General features: G+C 43.4%; 1 protein-coding gene across 1 annotated transcript in view; it reads left to right on the forward strand.

The window, feature by feature from the left end:
* Positions 1-19,190, forward strand: part of LOC308327995 (AT-rich interactive domain-containing protein 5B-like) — a gene marked incomplete at both ends in the record, with an annotated part of 85,478 nt that overhangs the window by 28,266 nt on the left and 38,022 nt on the right. Inside the window, one exon of the mRNA XM_080781666.1 lies at positions 18,683-18,922. Within this exon, the coding sequence (XP_080637792.1) occupies positions 18,683-18,922 (240 nt within the window). The remainder of the gene's footprint in view (positions 1-18,682; positions 18,923-19,190) is intronic.

A 19,190-nucleotide genomic window follows, 5' to 3' on the forward strand; every position in this document is an offset into this window, starting at 1 on the left:
AAATCTGTTATAAGCAGTAAATTGTGTGGCAGGTGGAAAAATCTATTAGGTGTTTGAGCATGCCTCGAATTTGAATGTGTGTGTGTGTGTGTGTGTGTGTGTGTGTGTGTGTGTGTGTGTGTGTGTGTGTGTGTCGAGAGAGAGAGATTGAGAGAGAGAGAGAAGGGAGAGGGAGAGAGAGAGAGACCTTCTTAAGATTGTAATCAAATGCCACTATCCTGAATTGCTACTGTATATATTCAATAATTTGTGGTATTTTACTTCCTGAATGTCAATTTATGTGTTTTTTGGGGGCTCGGCGTGGGAGGGGTTGATCGCTGGTGGTGGGTGGTGGGGGGGGCGCTAGCTGGGTTGATGTTGGGTGGGAGACTGTGGCCTCTGAGGAAACGAAGAGCTCCATCTCTCCATTAGCCGGGTCTGAAACAACAGCTCTGTCTCTCTTTTCTCCATTAGTCAGGTCTAGAAAAACAACAGAGTAAGTATTGATGTGACCTCTGCTTAAGTAGTGAGAGAGAGAGAGATACAGAGAGAGAGAGAGAGAGGGGGGGGGGGGGGGGGGGTAGAGAGAGCAGAGCTAGGGAAGAGAGATGTGTTCTTTCATAATAGCTTATCTGTCTCTTGCAAAACATTTCCTAATCTATTATTATTCAATCGTTTCCTTATGAAAGGCAACTGAAATATGCAATGCACACGTTGCAAGATCATAAGATCTTATCTGACAGAAAATTGAGAGAAATGCGGAGGACTCCTCGGAAACGGCCAGCATGCCATTAACCCATTCTGACCTGAGATCAGATTCATACGAGGTTTCCACTGGACACACACTGGTTTGATTAACCCCATTCTGACCTGAGATCAGATTCTAAAAATGTCAGTCGCTCTTCGATTTTTCAAAAAAATAGCAGACCTACAAGCTCGTATCGCGCCACTCGGTGGCGCGATATGAGCTTTGTAGATCTGCTATTTTTCAATAGGTAAAGCATAACATGATGCTAACACCAAAATGGGTGCCCGGTCAGAATGGGTTAATTAAATGATTGCCTGCCAGTTCCACTTATTTCCATGATCATAACTTAAATATTACCCCACCACCAGGGCCTTTTGCATAAAGAGATTTATATTCATCTCCGTCAAAGTGATGAGGTTTGTAAGTGGTGAATTTGTAGAGCCTGTAAGTTTGATGCTCATTTTGTATGTTTTACAGCGCCATAGACGTTTCGATGTCAAAAAAAGTAGTTTTAGTACTTGTCACCATGGGCCTTGCATCTGATATGTCTGAAGTGGTATAGCACATTGTTAGACTCCTGGTTTATGCTAAGGCGTGACACGTATTGCTAAACAAACAAGTTATTTCAACAGAATTTTTTTCACTATAAAAATAAAAAATCACACCCGTGTGAACTGAGTGGTGCAACTCCCCTCCCCCCTCCTCTCTCTCTCTCTCTCTCTCTCTCTCTCTCTCTCTCACACTCTCATTAGCAGGCAACAGTGCAGCACTCTCTCTCTCTCTGTTTCTGGCACAACAGCGCCCCTACTGGTGCTCATTAACGTCACACGGACACATAGGTGAACACACGGACACATAGGTGAACAACACATAGGTGAAGACACGGACATTGCTGTTCCTTGGAGTGGTTGCACCACTCAATATAAAAAACAAACAAAAAACCGGTTGAAAATATTAATTCTCGTCGAGCCACGTGACATTTTGTTTGCTTCAGACACGCATAGTTCTCGCAGAATCCCATTCTGCTCTCGGATATATCTAGACAGGACAATTACCTCCCTGTATCTGAGAAGATTAAATAAGACAGTGAAAGCCCCGCATTGTATTGCTGGCACACACAAAGGAGGAATGAAGGAATGTCACTAATGAAAAGTATCTCTGTGATTTCTAGCCTTGGAAGAGGAGCTACATTAGGAAGTGCAAAGTGCGCTGTTCACAACAATGGCTGCTGCAGCACAGAAATGATCCTATCCTTTTTGTGTTTCCTTGAATTAATTGTGCATAGTGGTCCCACATGACTTAACCAATGTTGTCTCCGCGTTATTTTTTGCTTACTTCCGCTACAACCCATTACAAACAAGAGCAATTACAGTACAATGCACTGTAAGGACGTAGATTCAGTAAATACGATCCAGTTCAGTACTTCTTCTTATCTTTTTATCTAATCTTCCCAGTGTAGTAATAAACTAATGAGTAAATAGGAGCACAATAACATTTAACATCATAGTACTTCACTAGACCAAATTATAACGTAGTGCTCATCCTGGTTGCCTCTGGTCTCGACATCCATCCATCATAATGTATGAGACACAACTGATCCAGAGTGCCCCTTACACACAGACTGTTGCTCATGTACAGCGGTTATATACGCACTATATGGAAGATAGACTTGTAGCTTTATGAGAAATAACATGGTGTTCATTTCTCTGCAGCACCGAGGGGTAATGTATTTTTTTTGCCCCCACAGAGGAAGGCAAATTGCAATGCAAGCTGTGATAGATTCCGTGTGTGTGTGCGTGTGTGGTTGTGCGTGTGTGTGTGCGTGGTGGCGGTGTCGCATTATGCACACACGTAGACTGGTATGAACGCATGACAATTAACAGATACCTTTTTTGAGTGGCGCAACCACTCCAAGGAACAGCAATGTCCGTGTCTATGCGTTCCGCCTATATGTGACGTTAATGAGCACGACTATGACTATTAGTACCAGTAGGGGCGCTGTTGTGCCAGCAACAGAGAGAGAGAGATACAGTGCTGTGTTACTGTTTGCCTGCTAATGAGAGAGAGAGAGAGAGAGAGAGAGAGAGGGGAGTTGCACCACTCAGTTCACACGGGTGTGATTTTTTTTTAAATTCAAAATAATAACGTATATGAGCTATAATGTGTGTTGTGTAAATAAATCTCTCACTTCAGAGTTTGCAGCGTGTGGCATTGTGGCCCCGCTTTTTGATTTATGGAGCGCCGGGCCGGGTCGGGTCGAGTCGAGGGGGAACCTAAGGCTGAAGACAATAGATCATAGATGTCCTTTCTGCCCCGTGTTCCCAACCTGTCAGTACATTTCCTTGTTATCCCATTTTGCGCGGGAACCCCCTTTTGGTGTTGGCATTATAACGTCATGCTTTAGCTATTGAAAAAATAGCAGATCTACGAGCTCATAGCGCGCCACTCGGTGGCGCGCTACGAGCTTGTAGATCTGCTATTTTTTTTGAAAAATCGAAGAACGACTGACCTAGAAACACGGCTTTGTTCGAAAACTGTCGGGATGTAGAAGATTTTTTTTAGAATCTGATCTCGGGTCAGAATGGTTATGCGCTGGACTGAGCAACACTTGCCAGAATGAACTGCATTCACCCTGTCCTGTTGTTTCCCCCCTCACAGTCACCCTCTGGTGAACGCTGCCACTTCATTCAAACGCGTTCCTCCAAGGACAATGTTACCCGTTTTGAAATTCATAAGCCGCGCGGTAATTTCCGTCTCTCCCTGTGGCAGAAATGCATTGTTTGGACTCTATGCCGGGTGGGTTAGGACAAAAAAAAAACATTAGTAAAACTGTACCTAACGTGTTCTAAATGTGCACTAGTACTGTGGAATGTAGCTATACTGTAGATTGACTGTGCATATAGGCGTACATATTCCATACACAGACCGCTGGTTCTTCATTCTGTACTGCTATACCGTACATCTCACGCCTTCACTACAGTGATTTCTGTCAGCGAAATCAGCCAGAGAACAGCCATACACTGCCATATACAGTAGCACGTCAGTGGAGCTATTTTTTTTTCGGTTAGCACCTTTTTTTGATACAGTTTTTTGCTGCGACCACTTCGAATTTCTATTCACAGCCCAATTTCACAGCCATGAGACGATTCATGAATGTAGCAATTTAAAAAATATACGTTTTCACTAATATGCTTTTTTATGTCCATATGACATCACACAGTCAGGAGGATTGTAAACAGATGGTGCTGGTTTTTAATCCATTTTGGGCGGGAACCCCTTTTTGGTGTTCAGCATCATGTTATGCTTTAGCTTTTGAAAAATAGCAGATCTACAAGCTCGTAGCGCGCCACCGAGTGAGGCGCGCTACGAGCTTGTAGGTCTGCTATTTTTGAAAAATCGAAAAGAACGACTGACACAGAAACATATAGCTTTTTCAGAAAACTGTCAGGATGCAGAAGACATTTTTAGAATCTGATCTCAGGTCAGAACGGGTTAATGACATATTGCTATCGTAACCATAAGCCCGTAGACTATAAGCGTCTATTCTTAGCCATCTCGGGGTGGGGCGTGTGGGGGGGGGGGGGGGGGGGGTGAGGTGTGCATCACATCACACGGGGATAATGTCACTCCTTCTTTCTGCATGCTCTGTCATGCCCCCACGGCCAAACAAAAAATCCATGTAAATTGTGTATTGTTGTGCTGGATGTAATTATTGAAAAGGGTTTCCAGTTGGCTTAACTCTACGGTGGCTGTTTATTTAAAAAAAAAAAAAACCCTCCCCTCCTCCTCCCCCTGTACAGATCCTGTACTGATAGTGAGAGAGAGAGAATAGAGATTCTTATATAATGGAGTCACTCTGAATGACAAGCGAAACTTGTCATTCTCTTAGACATTTTGTACCCTTTGTTGTGTGGAAGTATGTCTATTCCAAATGGCATGTAGTATTCTTTTAGTATACTCCTGCCTCCTGCTCTTTTATTTTATTTCTCTCGTTTCTCCATTCTTTTACTGATAACACATTAAATCATGTTTCCTAGTGTTCACCCAGCTCATGCCCCTGAGAAATATCACCCCAGGGGTTGATAATGGGGGCCCGTCTTTGAGGAAACACACACAGCAACTTTTGATCTGAATGACATATAATTCCTTGCCTGACCCAATTCCCAATCTTCTGATAAGATGTTTTTCCTCTCCTATTTCTCTTTCTGCCTTCCTCTCTCTCTCTCTCTCTCTCTCTCTCTCTCTAACCTTCCCATGGTATATTTGCTCAAATCGGAGCTCGCACGTCCCATTAAAGATGCATTTAAAAGCAACATGTCATCATTTAACTCTCCAAGGAGGAAGTTATGTTGGAAGAAAATTATGTTTACTAGGGTGAGCTGAGAACCTCTCTGTCTTCGAATCTCTGCCGGAATATCTGCGATCCACTCTCTCTCTCGCAGCTCAATTAAGTTTGTGGTCGGACGGTCCGGTAACGTATATACAGTATACGTGTTACAAATGGTGTCTGTCATAGCGGGTCGAGTGGCATTACTTTTCCTGTGAGAGTGTCCGTGCTCAGTGGTGAAGTGAGTGAGATAATTGCTTGTAGATATACCGTTAGAAGAAACCACTCTGGAGTTCTGCTGTACCAAGGCCATGATACTGTACTTTGATTTGATTTGCTGGCGGTGGTGTTTTTGCACATTTGTGTGAATTTGCTCTCCAAACTATAGGCTGCTGGTTGGAAGTGGAGCCCGAGCCTCAAACCCAGTGGTAGTCACTCAGTCAGTCATAGTCAGGCTGCGTTTAGGGACCCAGACAGTGAAGCAGTGTTTTTTTTTTAAGGACGCAGATTCATCACAAACACAAACTACAGAACAGCGTGTTGACTGGCAGCCCTCCTGCCCCCTCTGTTACTTTAGCTACAGTTATGCCTGTGACAATAATGGTGGCTGTTGGCCTATTGCCCTGGCAGTGCTGTAATCATGGCTTCACTTCTCTCTCTCTCTCCCTCTCCTGTGAATCTCTCTGTGATTGCGGTGATTCCGACAGGCCGAGGCTATAATTTCAACTCGGGCATGAAAGCAGGGCCCTCCGGAGCATTCCGCCTATATAGCTCATTTGTAGCGATGAGGCCGTCGTTGTTTTTCTGTTGTTTTTTTGTTTCCTTCTCCAAAATAACCAATACGGGTTATTCAATGAGGAGCGTCCCCTGAATAATTCTGTCATGTATTACAGAACCTATTAAATGCAAACCTTTTTCAATCCGGCAATCAATAAGGAGGCAGGCTTACTTTGGCCCCTTTGCCAGACGCATTAGGGCTATACTAGCGATGGTTGCTAGGGAGCCGAGCCTGCTCAGGGGAAAGAATGTTTAATGTAATAGAATCACATAAATCAACTGAGGAAAGTGCTTGTGTTTAGTCTTCCTTCTCTCTTCTTCTTCTCTTCTCTTCTCTTCTCTCCTCTATTTCATTTCATATTATGTGAAACCATTTTGATATGGGAGTGTATTTTTGAAAATGTGGTATTGCCATTTTTTTTCCTCTGTGAACCGCGAGAACATCTGGGATGGAATTAAGCAGGGTGTAGTTGAATTGAATAGTATGTGTGCTGTGCGACGTGTGTGTGTGTGTGTGTGTGTGTGTTGTGTGCTGCCTGAGTTCCTGTATGCTTAGCTGTGTCCTCAATCCTTGCGCTGCACACTTGAATAAATTGAAGGTGAAAATTATATAAACATTTTTTTCCCCCACTTCTTTTGTCACAGCCCGCTGCCCCACCCCGCAGGAAGGAACGAGGCACTTTAGTGCTCTTACCATAATTAAGAACAGGAGCCAACATGCATGAAGGGGCTCCTCTCTCTCTCTCTCTCTCTCTCTCTCTCTCTGTCGCTCTCTGCCCTCTGTACAGTTTTAATAGAACATTTCTCTTGGGTGTTGGTGCCCTTTTGTGTGAGAATATGATTCCCTTTGAAGAGTCGGCACACAGACATGAACGTAATATAAAAGCCCCTAATATCTCTTTAGAGGAATTTGTGGCCGTGCACAGCGCAGTCGCGCACGCGGTCTGCATTACGGGCAGAGGCGCGCGGAGACAGAGAGAGAGAGAGTCAGAGAGTCAGGCTGCGCCTAGTGAGTGATGCGTGGTGTTGATGACTGAGGGCCATTGAGTCATTTTGCAGACACAGTATGTGTCACTATGCGGCTGTGCGTCTGATGAATGTGGATGGCGATGAATATAGCTCGGGATTATTACTCCCTTTGAGCCAAACAAGCTCCGTTAGTTTAGTAGTGCTGTTGTCATATTATTTCAATGGAGCGGTTTTCTAATGTGCCACTTCTGCGAACGATTACCGGGGAAGGAATTTCCTATTATAATTTAAAAAAAAATTAACTTTGTGGCAAAACAGCCGTGAGCAATTAGCGAACTGTTACTATGCCCTTTTTTCTTTTTTTTTGCTTTCGTCTGCTCGCAGGCAGCCATTCACAGATGAAACACACAGCGTTATGTTGAATCAGGCAAAATGAAATGAATCCACGTCATTTCCCCCCCTCTCCACAGAAAACACACAAGGTGGCCCCGTGGTCTGTGTGAAAATGGGGTTCCATCTTCCCCAGCCACTTCCACCCCCGCGTCCATTTCCATTCGGTCGTCGTTGACAGATGCTGTTCCATTTTTATGTGGTCAGGTTTCAATAACACGAAAACCAATAGCTTGCATCGAGCAGCCTGCCGGCCTTGCCGCTTATATAGCCCTCGCTCAGTGTCACGTCCCCTCGCAGGTGTGTGCGTGTGTGTGTGTGTGTGTGTGTGTGTGTGTGTGTGCGTGTGTGTGTGCGTGTGCGCGGCGAGAGGGAGGTTAGAAGGTAGAGCGAAGCGGAATGAATCAGAGATGTGTTATATATTATGAGTGGCTAAATGGGAACAGGGCAACCTCTCAGATCAATACAGAGCAGAGAGCCTGGAGGATGGAGGGGGAATATCAAACAAGAGCTTTCCCCCTCTCTCTCTCTCTCTCTCTCTCTCTCTGTCTCTCTCTCTCTCTCCTCTCTCTCTCTCTCTCTCTCTCTCTCTCTCTCTCTCTGTCTCTCTCTCTCTCTCTCTCTCTCTCTCTCTCTCTCTCTCTCTCTCTCTCTCTCTCTCTCTCTCTCTCTCTCTCCCTTTGTTTATCTCACTCACTTGTCCCTGTCCTTTTTTTTAACCCCCCTTTTCTCCCGTTTGTCTGTCTGTCTGTCTGTGTCTTGTCTGTCTGTCTGTCTGTGTCTTGTCTGTCTGTCTTAGTCTGACAGTTTTCTGCTTTGTTTTGAGGTAAAACCGCTTTCAGCGTAGTTAAAAAGAATAATGAACTCAAATATAAATGTGACAATATTGGCACTGCCTTACCATTTTTCTCACTTAAAAACACAAAAAAAAAACAGGCGGGGGAGGAGATCCAGTAAATTCCCTAAATTGCCCCGGGGCCAGATAATGTGGAAATGTTGACAACAGCACATTTTGAGCCAAGTGAGTGATTTAAGGACTGCAAGTGGGGTGACGGATAGCATTGGAATAATGGTCTTCAGCCTGTTCCCGAAATCCGAATGTCGAGATCTTGTCAAGAGTTTGTGGGCCACTTTGAATATTTCCAAGCTCAGCTGAATGTATAATGACACGGTTTACGCGAGTCAGATAGTAGTGTGTGTGGGCTGTGTTTTGTTTTGCTATAGTAGCTACGGTCGGCTGCCACTCTCGCAGCAGACCTCATATTACAGTGGATTTATTTTCAGCTTAGTGAAACTGTTAAGAGAAACTCTCAAATGAAAACCAAAGGCTCTCAGAAATCCAGCAGTAAATCATCCAACACCTACACCACTACCCCCCCCCCCCCCACACACACACCACACACACACACACACCACACACACACCCTCGCCCTCCCCTCAATTATTTTCTCCTGGCGTTGCCTTGTTAGAAATTCAGCACACTAGTATCGATGATGTTTCATCTGACATTGCGGCGGGTTATTCATCCAGCTCCGGTTACAGCCCGGCAGCTGCTACAACTGTAGCTAATGAGGTTTCGTGTCGCATGCGGCATTTCTGAGATTTCCCTTCATGAGTTGTCGTAATATATTATTACGTGTAAGGCGTCGTGCGATTACAGCAGACATTATCCCCCCTCAATGTAATTTTGGACAGAATCCATCCCTTTTCATTTCACCTGGTTGTAAGGGGTTTTCACCCTATAACCCCAAACCCTCATGTCTCCTTTACTCTACACTACACAAGCTATTATAATCTCTTTGCTTCTGCCCCTTTTTCCATCGTGAGGAACTATTTAGCTGTGGTTTTTGAGGAATATAGGATTTGGGCATAATAATACAGCATTGAATTAAATGTAGAACTCAATGTTTACTTTAAACAAAAGGCATCTGTGCCACCACCACCACCACCACACTGTAGTGTATAATGTAGCCATATGCCCTACTCAACTGTGTTAAAAAAGAAAGCGTTAGACCACGGGTGGGCAACCCTCTCCTGGCCGTTTTCAAGGCTATATAGCGTGGTGCCAGACAGCAACAACTAGCTAGTGCTTTAGCTTCTATTACAGGCTGCTAAGGACTAATATAACACCAGCATACAGTCAATATTCAATAATAGTCCCTAACATAGAATGAGTCAATAATTTAACAACAGAATAATAAAGAAAAATAATTCTGACTACATAAAGGCTTTTATGCGCCCGTCAAACAGTTATTATCGATGCATAATAATGGTCAATCGATTGCCTCAATGCCCTAAATCTGATCATCTGGTTGATCAAAAGAGGTGATCACCACTTTTTGAGTGGTGCAACCACTCCTATAGACAGAACTGGGTCGGCACACTGGCACCCGGTTCCTTCTGGGTCTGGAATTTGTTTTCACTTAGGGGAAAAATGTGATTATGAAATGCTTTACACTACTCCCTGGTAGGCACGGTGGGGTATTATACTACTATTGAATGGAGCCAGCCAACAAGCGCTATAATATAAGTGCTTGATCAGTGCTACATTGTTCATTGCCATTCCCAGTTGTGTGAGAATATTGATTTAAAGGGGAGCTGGAGGAAGGAATAATATTGGTTCTCTTGAGTGAAGGAGCTTTGCATGTTTTTTTTATCTTAAAGTCAATCAACAACAGTCCTCGCCAAGTGCAACACCGTGAACGTTTGCATCCGTGCATGCCGCGTCCCTCGCGTTGTGTTTCATAACGGAACGCAAATCTACACTGCAATAATAATGTGTGTACTGTACGCCTCTCGGAGTTAAATTAATAACTCGGATTGTTACTGTGTAACAAGATGTGCCATTCGAGCGTCATGGTCACTTCCATTGTCGGACAAATATTGATCAAAACAATATTTGTGTAGTCGTAAATCTGGAACCGGATCACACATTTAACCCATTCTGGACGGGAACCCCTTTTGGTGTTTTAACTTGGCATTATGTTTATACTTTAGCTACTGGAAAATAGCAGATCTACACGCTCATAGCGCGCCACTCGCGAGCTTGTAGGTCTGCTATCTTTTGAAAAATCGTGAAAATGCGGCACAAATCTTTGAACATAATAATTCTTTCAGAATACTTTTTATTTATTTCGACGTCGGGCCTAATAATAACATGCAATAGTATTTTTATTATTCATGTTATTCTGGTGGCCTGTAATTGCTCACTGACTCCCAACACCGACCGACCCACCCAGTGGCTTAAAAGACGTCTGCACTGGTGTGGTGGTGCTGCTGAATGTTATCAGACGAGCAGGGGTACATTACGGTGTGATATTCTTCATGCTGTTACACTATATTGAGTAGCATTGATTGAGTGCTTATACCATCAGCTGGGCCTGTAGAGCATTTATGACCCTGACACTATTGCAGTTTATGAGGTCAGGACTCGCTTTTAACGACATCACCTTCTGAAAATAATATGCTGCAAGCGACGAGGCAGCTGTGTGATCCTGGACATGTACTGTACTGTACTGTACTGCCCCTATAGCCCATTTTGACCCGGGAACGATTCTACAAATGCCTTCTACATTATTTTTTGACAGAGGGAGAGAGAAACAAACAAAGTAGACAGAAAGCTAGATTGATAGAGAGTTCAGGCGATTCGATACGATACGGTGCGATCTGACACATTGAACCTTTATTTTTTATTTTTTATTTGAAGCTAGATCTATAAAGAATAGGGACTTCATTAAAAAAACATCTAATTAATTGGAGGATTTGTGATTAATTAATCTCAATTAATCACATTTTAATCGCATATCAATAGGCCTATTTGACCTGATCAGTGAGCTTTTTTTTCCCGAATTGATTTGGATACGAGTGAATCAATGAATAGTGACTACATAAGCATAGGCAATTAAAAAAGTAGTAATACTAATAGTGATATTATTATTTATATAATGCTTTCAAGGGGAACATGAGAAAACAAATAAAAACTACTTTATTAGAGAAAAACTAAGACTATGGAATAAAATAAATGAAAGTGGAATGAGATAGCTGGGGAAATAAATATTCTAGAGGTGTGTTTGAACTTATAGGTGGTGGCATGTCTTGTGAGTTTTGCGAAGTGCATATAGTTTTGACAGGTCGGCCTGCTGTGGACAGTGAAACCCTGACCATTAAACACGGGCAGACGCAACGATACGTAAGTCTATCATTCATTGTGAAGCCAGCAACATGTCGATGCAAACAGACGTGTACAGTAGCTGCTCGGCCTGCTCCAAATGATATTCCCATTCGTCTTCGCGTCTGCCCGTGTAAACGCAGCATAGAGTGTGAGGGGTTGGGGAACGAATGGACCATAGAGTTATTAAGGAGGACTCCTTCTAACGATATGGACCAGAGTTAAACTAATGTTAGCTCCCATGCTAACTAGTTGCTACCCTCGTCAGACAACACCACCACCATCCAGATCGGATGGAAGCCGCTGATATCACTTTGCTTGTGCCCGTGGATGGGAAATGAGATTTAAAAGGCTATAGAAGCGTGGATGAAAGCACAGACGTGTGCAATAGAGTTGTGTCGTGACTCGTATCCGCGCGTGTATTCCGCCTGACGACGAGTGGTTTATGCCGCTGGTGCTCGTGTGTTGTCGCCCGAGCGTCATCATATAAGCATGCGCCCCGTCCTGCGCTGGAAGTAGCAGATCTACAAGTTATCTACCCGTCGCAATGCACAGCGCTTTGGGGCTTGTACGTCTGTGTTTTTCCCGCAGTTAGTTGAATCATATCGATTTCGCAGCAGAACCGACGTCTGATGCGGACGCTATTCTGACCGATCCAGACACGCGCGTCCATCGATGTATAGTCGCGTCGTTAATGTTCAAATCGATTCATATCGATATTTTTTGACACCACTGATAATAATGTTGACATTCTCTCTGTGTGTGTCTTCCTGCTCTCCATTGATAACAGCCAGGGCCCCAACCAATTACAATGTTTGCGTAAAGAGAAGGACATCCTTTATTCGTAAAGGTCGGGCTTTTATGAACAAAAGGAATTGAGAGTGTACACACTCTGTGTACATTATACGCACACGCGGACACGCATAGTAAAAAAGACATTGCATATATACAGTAGATAGATACATGCACAAAGCAAACTGTATGTTAAGACGGGTACTAACTTTACAGTACATGTGTGTGTGTGTATACCGGTATGCATTTAGGATACCTGCCAAATGCAAGTGGCAACACCGGCACATATATGACCCTACTATGAAGACACACAAAAGACTGTACACACATGTTTCAAGGTTTATTTGCTTTACTCATAAAGGTGCTGTGAATGTGAAATACGTTGTGAAGCACTTTGGAGAAAAGCGATATAAACTGCAGTACATTCACCATTTGGCTAAGTGCAACTGTGTGAGGTCCGCAACATACTTTGTGCAACAACATTAAGGGCAGGCCTGTGTTGTGTGTGTGTATCCCTTGGCTCGCTTGGAATCTCCGAATGGAATCTAATGAAGCGAAATGTTGTTGTTGGTGGTTGGGAGAAGACATTGAGCGCTTACTATAAAGTCCCTGACATTTGGAAGCATAACCTCCTCTTACCTCTTAAGCTGTAATTGCATACAACTGCCGCAATATCAAATGAAACGGTACTGAAGGAAGGGTTGTGTGTGTGTGTGTGTGTGTGTGTGTGTGTGCGCGCAACTGTGCATGTGTACGCACATGCGTGTATTTTCTATACATTGAATCACGTTGGCTGAATGGTTTTAATCTTTCTCTTTTGAAGTGGAGTCGTTGGAGTATAGCGGTGCTAATTACACTGATGGTACCGAGCTACAGCTGCTGTAAATATGTTCTGAATGCTGACCGTGTCCTGTACCGTCCGTCTTTCTGCTCGCTTATTTCACTAACGATGCCTGGTGCTCAGGATAGAAGTGACACCAAAAGGTGGAAATAACTTCAAATAGACTTGGCGTGGCTGCGCCGACAATTTGTTTTTCCAGCGAAGATGCCTTGGATGCTATATCTATAGCAATAGCAATGCACTGGTAGAATAAAGCTTCAGATTTAGTTAAAAAACCCCCAATACTGTAAATTAGAATGGCTGCCCATGAGGATTACAATGCAAGGTACTTTGACTTCAGCTTGTGTGTGTGTGTGTGTGCGGCTGTGCACACTGTATATATTCCTTTGCAGTTCAATTGTTAGTTAGATTTCATATATCGCATCACTGTGCTATAGTCGGATAATTATTACTGTAGTTAAGCTATTGATATAGATGTACATTCGCTAATATTGCAGAATTCCATATGTTTTATGGCTGCTCCACTCTCATAAATGATTTGATAAGTGATTTGTGCAGAGGGTGTGATGTGATAAAATAGATTTTGACAGACCGTAGCAATGTCCAGCACGCTGGTATCTCTTTCGCTCTCATACCCTATGGGGAGAAAATCTATTGCACATATTTAGCTAGTTAAAGTAAAGGCATCCAGTGGAGAAATTGCTCCGAGGATTTCTCTCACCTCACCTCGAACTTGCTTGTTAAACCTTGTCAGCCTGAACCGTAAGGAACTAGAATTTTCCATGACATTTTACTTCACTTTACACCATGCTGTAGCAGTGTTGATGTAATGCATTCTGAGACATTGCGTGTCATTCTGAAACATTGCATGTAAATGCATTCTGAGACTTTGCATGTTGAAATCCTTTCTGCAACATTACGTTAATGCATTCTGAAACAATGCATGTACAGTAATGCATTCTGAAACGATACAATTCAATTCAATTCAAAGGGCTTCATTGGCATGAGAAAACATACATTTACATTGCCAAAGCAGAAAGAACAATACAACAATACAGCAATACAATCAAAACAAAAATGATGTACATTTGAAAGTCAGAATCTTCAATAGATCAATCTCTATGTACCAAGATCACTCGATGCAGGTATAGTGCATAAATATACACAATGATTAGTCTTTAGGGTGGTTGTGTTCCATTTGATATCCTTCTCCTGTCACAGCAACTCACAGATCTTGCTGCTGTGTTTGCACATTGTTGTACTTCGCCCAGCAGATATGGGAGTTTTTTTTGTCATTGGTCAAAATCTCCGTGTGTGGTTGTAATCTGTGGGGAAGTATGTGTCTCTGATGTCTTGGTACAATGGACAGATGGTTAGGAAGTGTAGCTCGGTTTCCACTTCGTTTAGTGTGCAGTGGGTGCATAGTCTGTCTTCCCTCGGGATACAGGTCTGCCTATGACGGCCTTTCTCGATTCTGTATACCAATACATGTTATGGAAATGTATTACATGCATTGGATGCATTCTGAAACATTAAACATGTAACGCATTCTGAATTGTTGCATAATAATAATAACGCATTCTGCATACCGAATGCCGTCAGCATTATTTGCCCCCAGGAGGAGTTTATAGGTATTTATTCAAATCGGGACTCCTACGGCATTTAAGACGTTTGTGTTTGGTTTCATATTTTTCATTTTAGACGCATATTATTTGCACGCCCCCCCCCCCCTCCCCCAAGGACCCCCTGTGGGTCCCCAGACCCCACTTTGAGAACCACTGTCGTAGGTCCTCAGCAATACACCCTCCGAGTGTGAAGTCAATCGGGTGAACAGTTCTCCCGGGATATGCAAAGGATATTCAGACGGACAGATTGTCAGACAGACAGATTGTATGAATTTATGGATGGATGACTTAACAAGGAGTGCAGCAGTAAAATAAGCTCCAGTTCCTATACATTACAAGCAACCAGTCATAATCAGCCGTGTGAAATTCACACTATATGAATTCATCAAAGCATTCATGATCTTAGAACCCTATAATCCAAGTACTGTACCTCGTAAATAATTAACATAATCGGGAGGAGAAAAGGTCAGAATTGTTTTTGTTTTTTTTGTCACCAATTAGTTTCACGCTCACAAACAAGGAATTTAAAAATAAAAAAAACGGGTCATCACTTGCCAAATCCTCAACTCCAAATATTCTGCATTTCGAAATAGTATAAGTAGTACATGCATACTACATCAAAGTGTCTCTGGACTTTTCCATGAGTCTGACTCTTCTGCCAGATCCAAGGCTTTTAAATGTAGTTGATAGGATTCTCTATGGCATTTTTCTTTTAATGATTTATTGAAAATTCTCTGTTGTGAATGTGCAACGACGAGAGAAAGCTTGACTCGTCTGCTTCCAGGAAAAAAAATAACCGAGTTGATAAAATGTTTAGTCTTGGTGTTGGAAGCCATTTAACACATAGACTGCTACAGGTTCTAGCGGACCCTGGCTTACTGGTGCTGAAGGCTTAACATGGGCTTTTTGAACTTTTTGGGGGGCCCACAGCGAGGGGCCTCTTATAGCGAGAATCACAATCGCATAAATAAAAAGAAAGCCCAACTTGTCCACTTCAATTTAAAAAAAAAATTATGATTCTACCATCTTCCATTCTGGAGATATTGACCTTTTTCTAACACCTGCTTTTGCCTGCACGCTGCTTGTGAAAAAAAACAACAGAGATATGGAGGCCTGAAGTTGACAGACATTTCAGTTCAGTTTTTTTAGTTCAAAAGACCGATATAAAATTGAGCACAAATAATATCCTATACAAACCATATACCGAATGAAAGCCCTGAATGTCTACTTTTAGGAGGAAAACAGTACACATTGTACACATATACAGTTTGTCACTAATTGGCTATTGAATGCAGCTTGCGCCCACCAGAGAACTTTAGAGAAGGCATGGACCCGAAGAACTATTATTCACAAAATAAGGCCTATAGCGACATGTACATACTATATACCGTATGAAACAGTAGACTCTCTGCTTTCATAAGAAAAATACCACCCAGAAAAATCACACCCCTGTGAAGTGAGCAGTGCAATTGCACTGCTCACTTCACAGGGGTGTGATTTTTATTATTATTACAGTATTAGTATTTTTCTTATGAAAGCAGAGAGTCGACTGTTTCATACGGTATATAGTATGTACATGTCGCTATAGGCCTTATTTTGTGAATAATAGTTATTCAGGCCCATGCCATCTCTAAAGTTCTCTGAAAAAGATAATTTTAGAGAGCATGGACCTAACAACTAAATATTCACAAAATAAGGCCTATAGCGACATGTACATACTATATACCGTATGAAACAGAATACTCTCTGCTTTCATAAGAAAAATACTAATACTGTAATAATAATAGAAATCACACCCCAGTGAAGTGAGCAGTGCAATGTTGCACTGCTCACTTCACAACATTGCACTGCTCACTTCACAGGGGTGTGATTTTTATTATTACGAGTAAGACGCGCGAACGCGGAAGGCGAACGCAGATCGTAAATTGCAATAACAATTAGAATAAATTACAGACATGATCTGCAGGGTGTCATAGTTAGTGCTTGGACCACGCCAGCTCCATATATGGTCACAAAAGACGCCATCACACTCATGTCACCATGACTCAGCCATAACCATATAAGGAGTCCCCAAAGCAGGACCACGCCATCACACTCATGTCACCATGACTCACAAATCACTCAGCTCCATATATGGGCACAAAAGGGCCAGGTCCACATATACAGTAAGCGGGACAGACAGACACACACACACACACACACACACACACAGACAGACAGACAGACAGACAGACAGACGTGATCTGCTAGGTCTCATAGTAAGTGCTCATTGCATTCGCAATTACAGTATTAGTTTTTTTCTTATGAAAGCAGAGAGTCTTGATGCACATTATCTGATCATAAAACGGACTTGGAAACTTTCTTCAATCGTAGCCCCATATGTGCCCTCTCCCTACGCTCATTGAACTCATTCTGTGATTCGAGCTACAAACAATCGCAGTAACGGGGGGGGGGGGGGGGCAACTAGGCTTTGAGGAAATGATCTTGCATAATCAACATTATTGTCGATTGTCGTGTGCCGCTCCAAACATGTCCAGACATACCACTAACCTCATCGATCCAGTCTCGCGTATCTATAAGGTGAGACGCGAGACTGGATCGGATTGTGTCTGGACATGTTTGGAAAAAAAAACAACGACGATCGTGGATGGATCACATCCATGATGGATGCGGCAGAAGCAGAAGCAGCACGCAACGTGTTTGGAAGAAAAAAAACGAGAAAGCACCACCTGTCGTTGCAAGACAAACACCCGTATGTTGCTGATAGACAGATAATAATCGATCCGATTTTGTCCTGCCGTTCATTTTATCACATTAGGTGCAGGGCAGGCTGCTCGACGGTGAGTTTATAATAGCCTGTTGTAACGAGAAAGGGGGATGGATTGGATGGTTGGAATGGATGCGAGCAGCGCAGCAGCAGTACGGCTTGCGATCAGCGACCAACGTATCATGGCGGGCCCTCGATAATGATGTGCAATCTGTCCATGACTAACTCCACATGTGTCTGGCAAACGTTACGTTATGAATTCAAATGCCGATCGTTGCAGGTTTATATACGGGCAGAGAGCAAATCGCGTTGTATCTTGTTCCGAGAATGAGAGTGAGTGCAAGCCTTGCAGTTGAAAGCAGTGGGGACTCGGGAGTGGGGGGGGAACTGCCAATGCGATCCAAGAGGAAGAGACCCCCCCCCCCCACCATTCTCCCTCGGGAGAAACCATGTAGAAACAGGAGGGGAGGGGGAATCGAGTGTATTCACACAAACAAGAGCATTGTCCCATCCATTTTAGATCCCCTGACATCTGCGTTGGTCTATGCCGGACGGCCGTCTCCAATACGTCGTACGTCCTCGCATAGACCAACCAATAGGCGGTGCCAGACGCTTCTCAGACCAACACCTCTTTTCAGCAGGGGGGGGTTTTAACTCTTTTTAGAGCCGATCGGTGTTACATTATGAGTTGTCCGGGCGCAAATATAGTTGAACAATAGTAATCAATAAAAAAACGTTTTTTGGACCATAAAACGTATAAAAACGTTATGCGCTTCTTGCGCTTGGCTATAATAAAACGTTTAAAAACGCTTTGCGCATTCGATGAGTTAAAAGAGCCTGCATTTATACTATTATATATAGCGTTTCTAGGATAATAAAAAAAAAAGTTATGGCCGGTTCATAGTTTTATTTTCCCAAAGAACTTTTTTTCTGCTGGGTTTACATAACCAATGCCATATCTCATTTTTAATATACGGTCTAAATGGGTTAATATATTGTGCTATTAACCCATTTTGGGCCGGGAACCCCTTTTGGTGTTATGCATTATGTTATGATTGTTATGCTTTAGCTATTGAAAAATAGAAGATCTACAATGTAGGTCTGCTATTTTTGAAAAACCGAAGAACGACTGACTTTTTTTAAAGAATCTGATCTCAGGTCAGAATGGGTTAATCAGACCAGTAGTGTGTGTCCAGTGGAAACCTTCGTATGAATCTGATCTCAGGTCAGAATGGGTTTAAAGTGTTGTTGCCTGTAGCATTGTGAACCTTCCTGACCGTTCCACTGTTGTCCCTCCAGGTCAGGAGGAGGACGGACGCAGGGTGCTGGTGCTGAGCTACCCCCAGTACTGCCGCTGCCGCTCGGTCCTGGCCCGGCTCAGGGACCAGCCGTCGTCCTGTCTGCTGGCCGCGGACCACACGGTGCTGGCGCTGGGCGGCGTGGCCTCGCTGAGCGGGACCAACGCCAGGATCCTGTACTGCCGGGACACCTTCGAGCACCCGGCCCTGCTGCGGAACGAGAGCATCTGTGACGAGTTCGGTGAGTTTTTCGGCCGGGGCTGTGGTTTATTGGCACCTTTATCCAGCCAAGCCTGTATTAACCATAGACTGTATAAAAAAATATATATATGGACAAAGCGTTCGCCGGGTCTGATATATGGACGTAAAATGAAGCCTGTCAAGTCCTTGAATTGTAAATCTTTCTAGATCCGTTTGGGCCCAGCTGCTGGCTCATTGGCTGGCCCAGGCAACGAGGCAGGACTTCCCCCCCCCCCCCCTTCTTCTTAGTTGGTTTTTATTTTGACTGA

The sequence above is a fragment of the Protomyctophum bolini genome, assembly GCF_963924005.1.
Source record: "Protomyctophum bolini genome assembly, chromosome: 14".
Lineage (NCBI taxonomy): Eukaryota > Metazoa > Chordata > Actinopteri > Myctophiformes > Myctophidae > Protomyctophum > Protomyctophum bolini.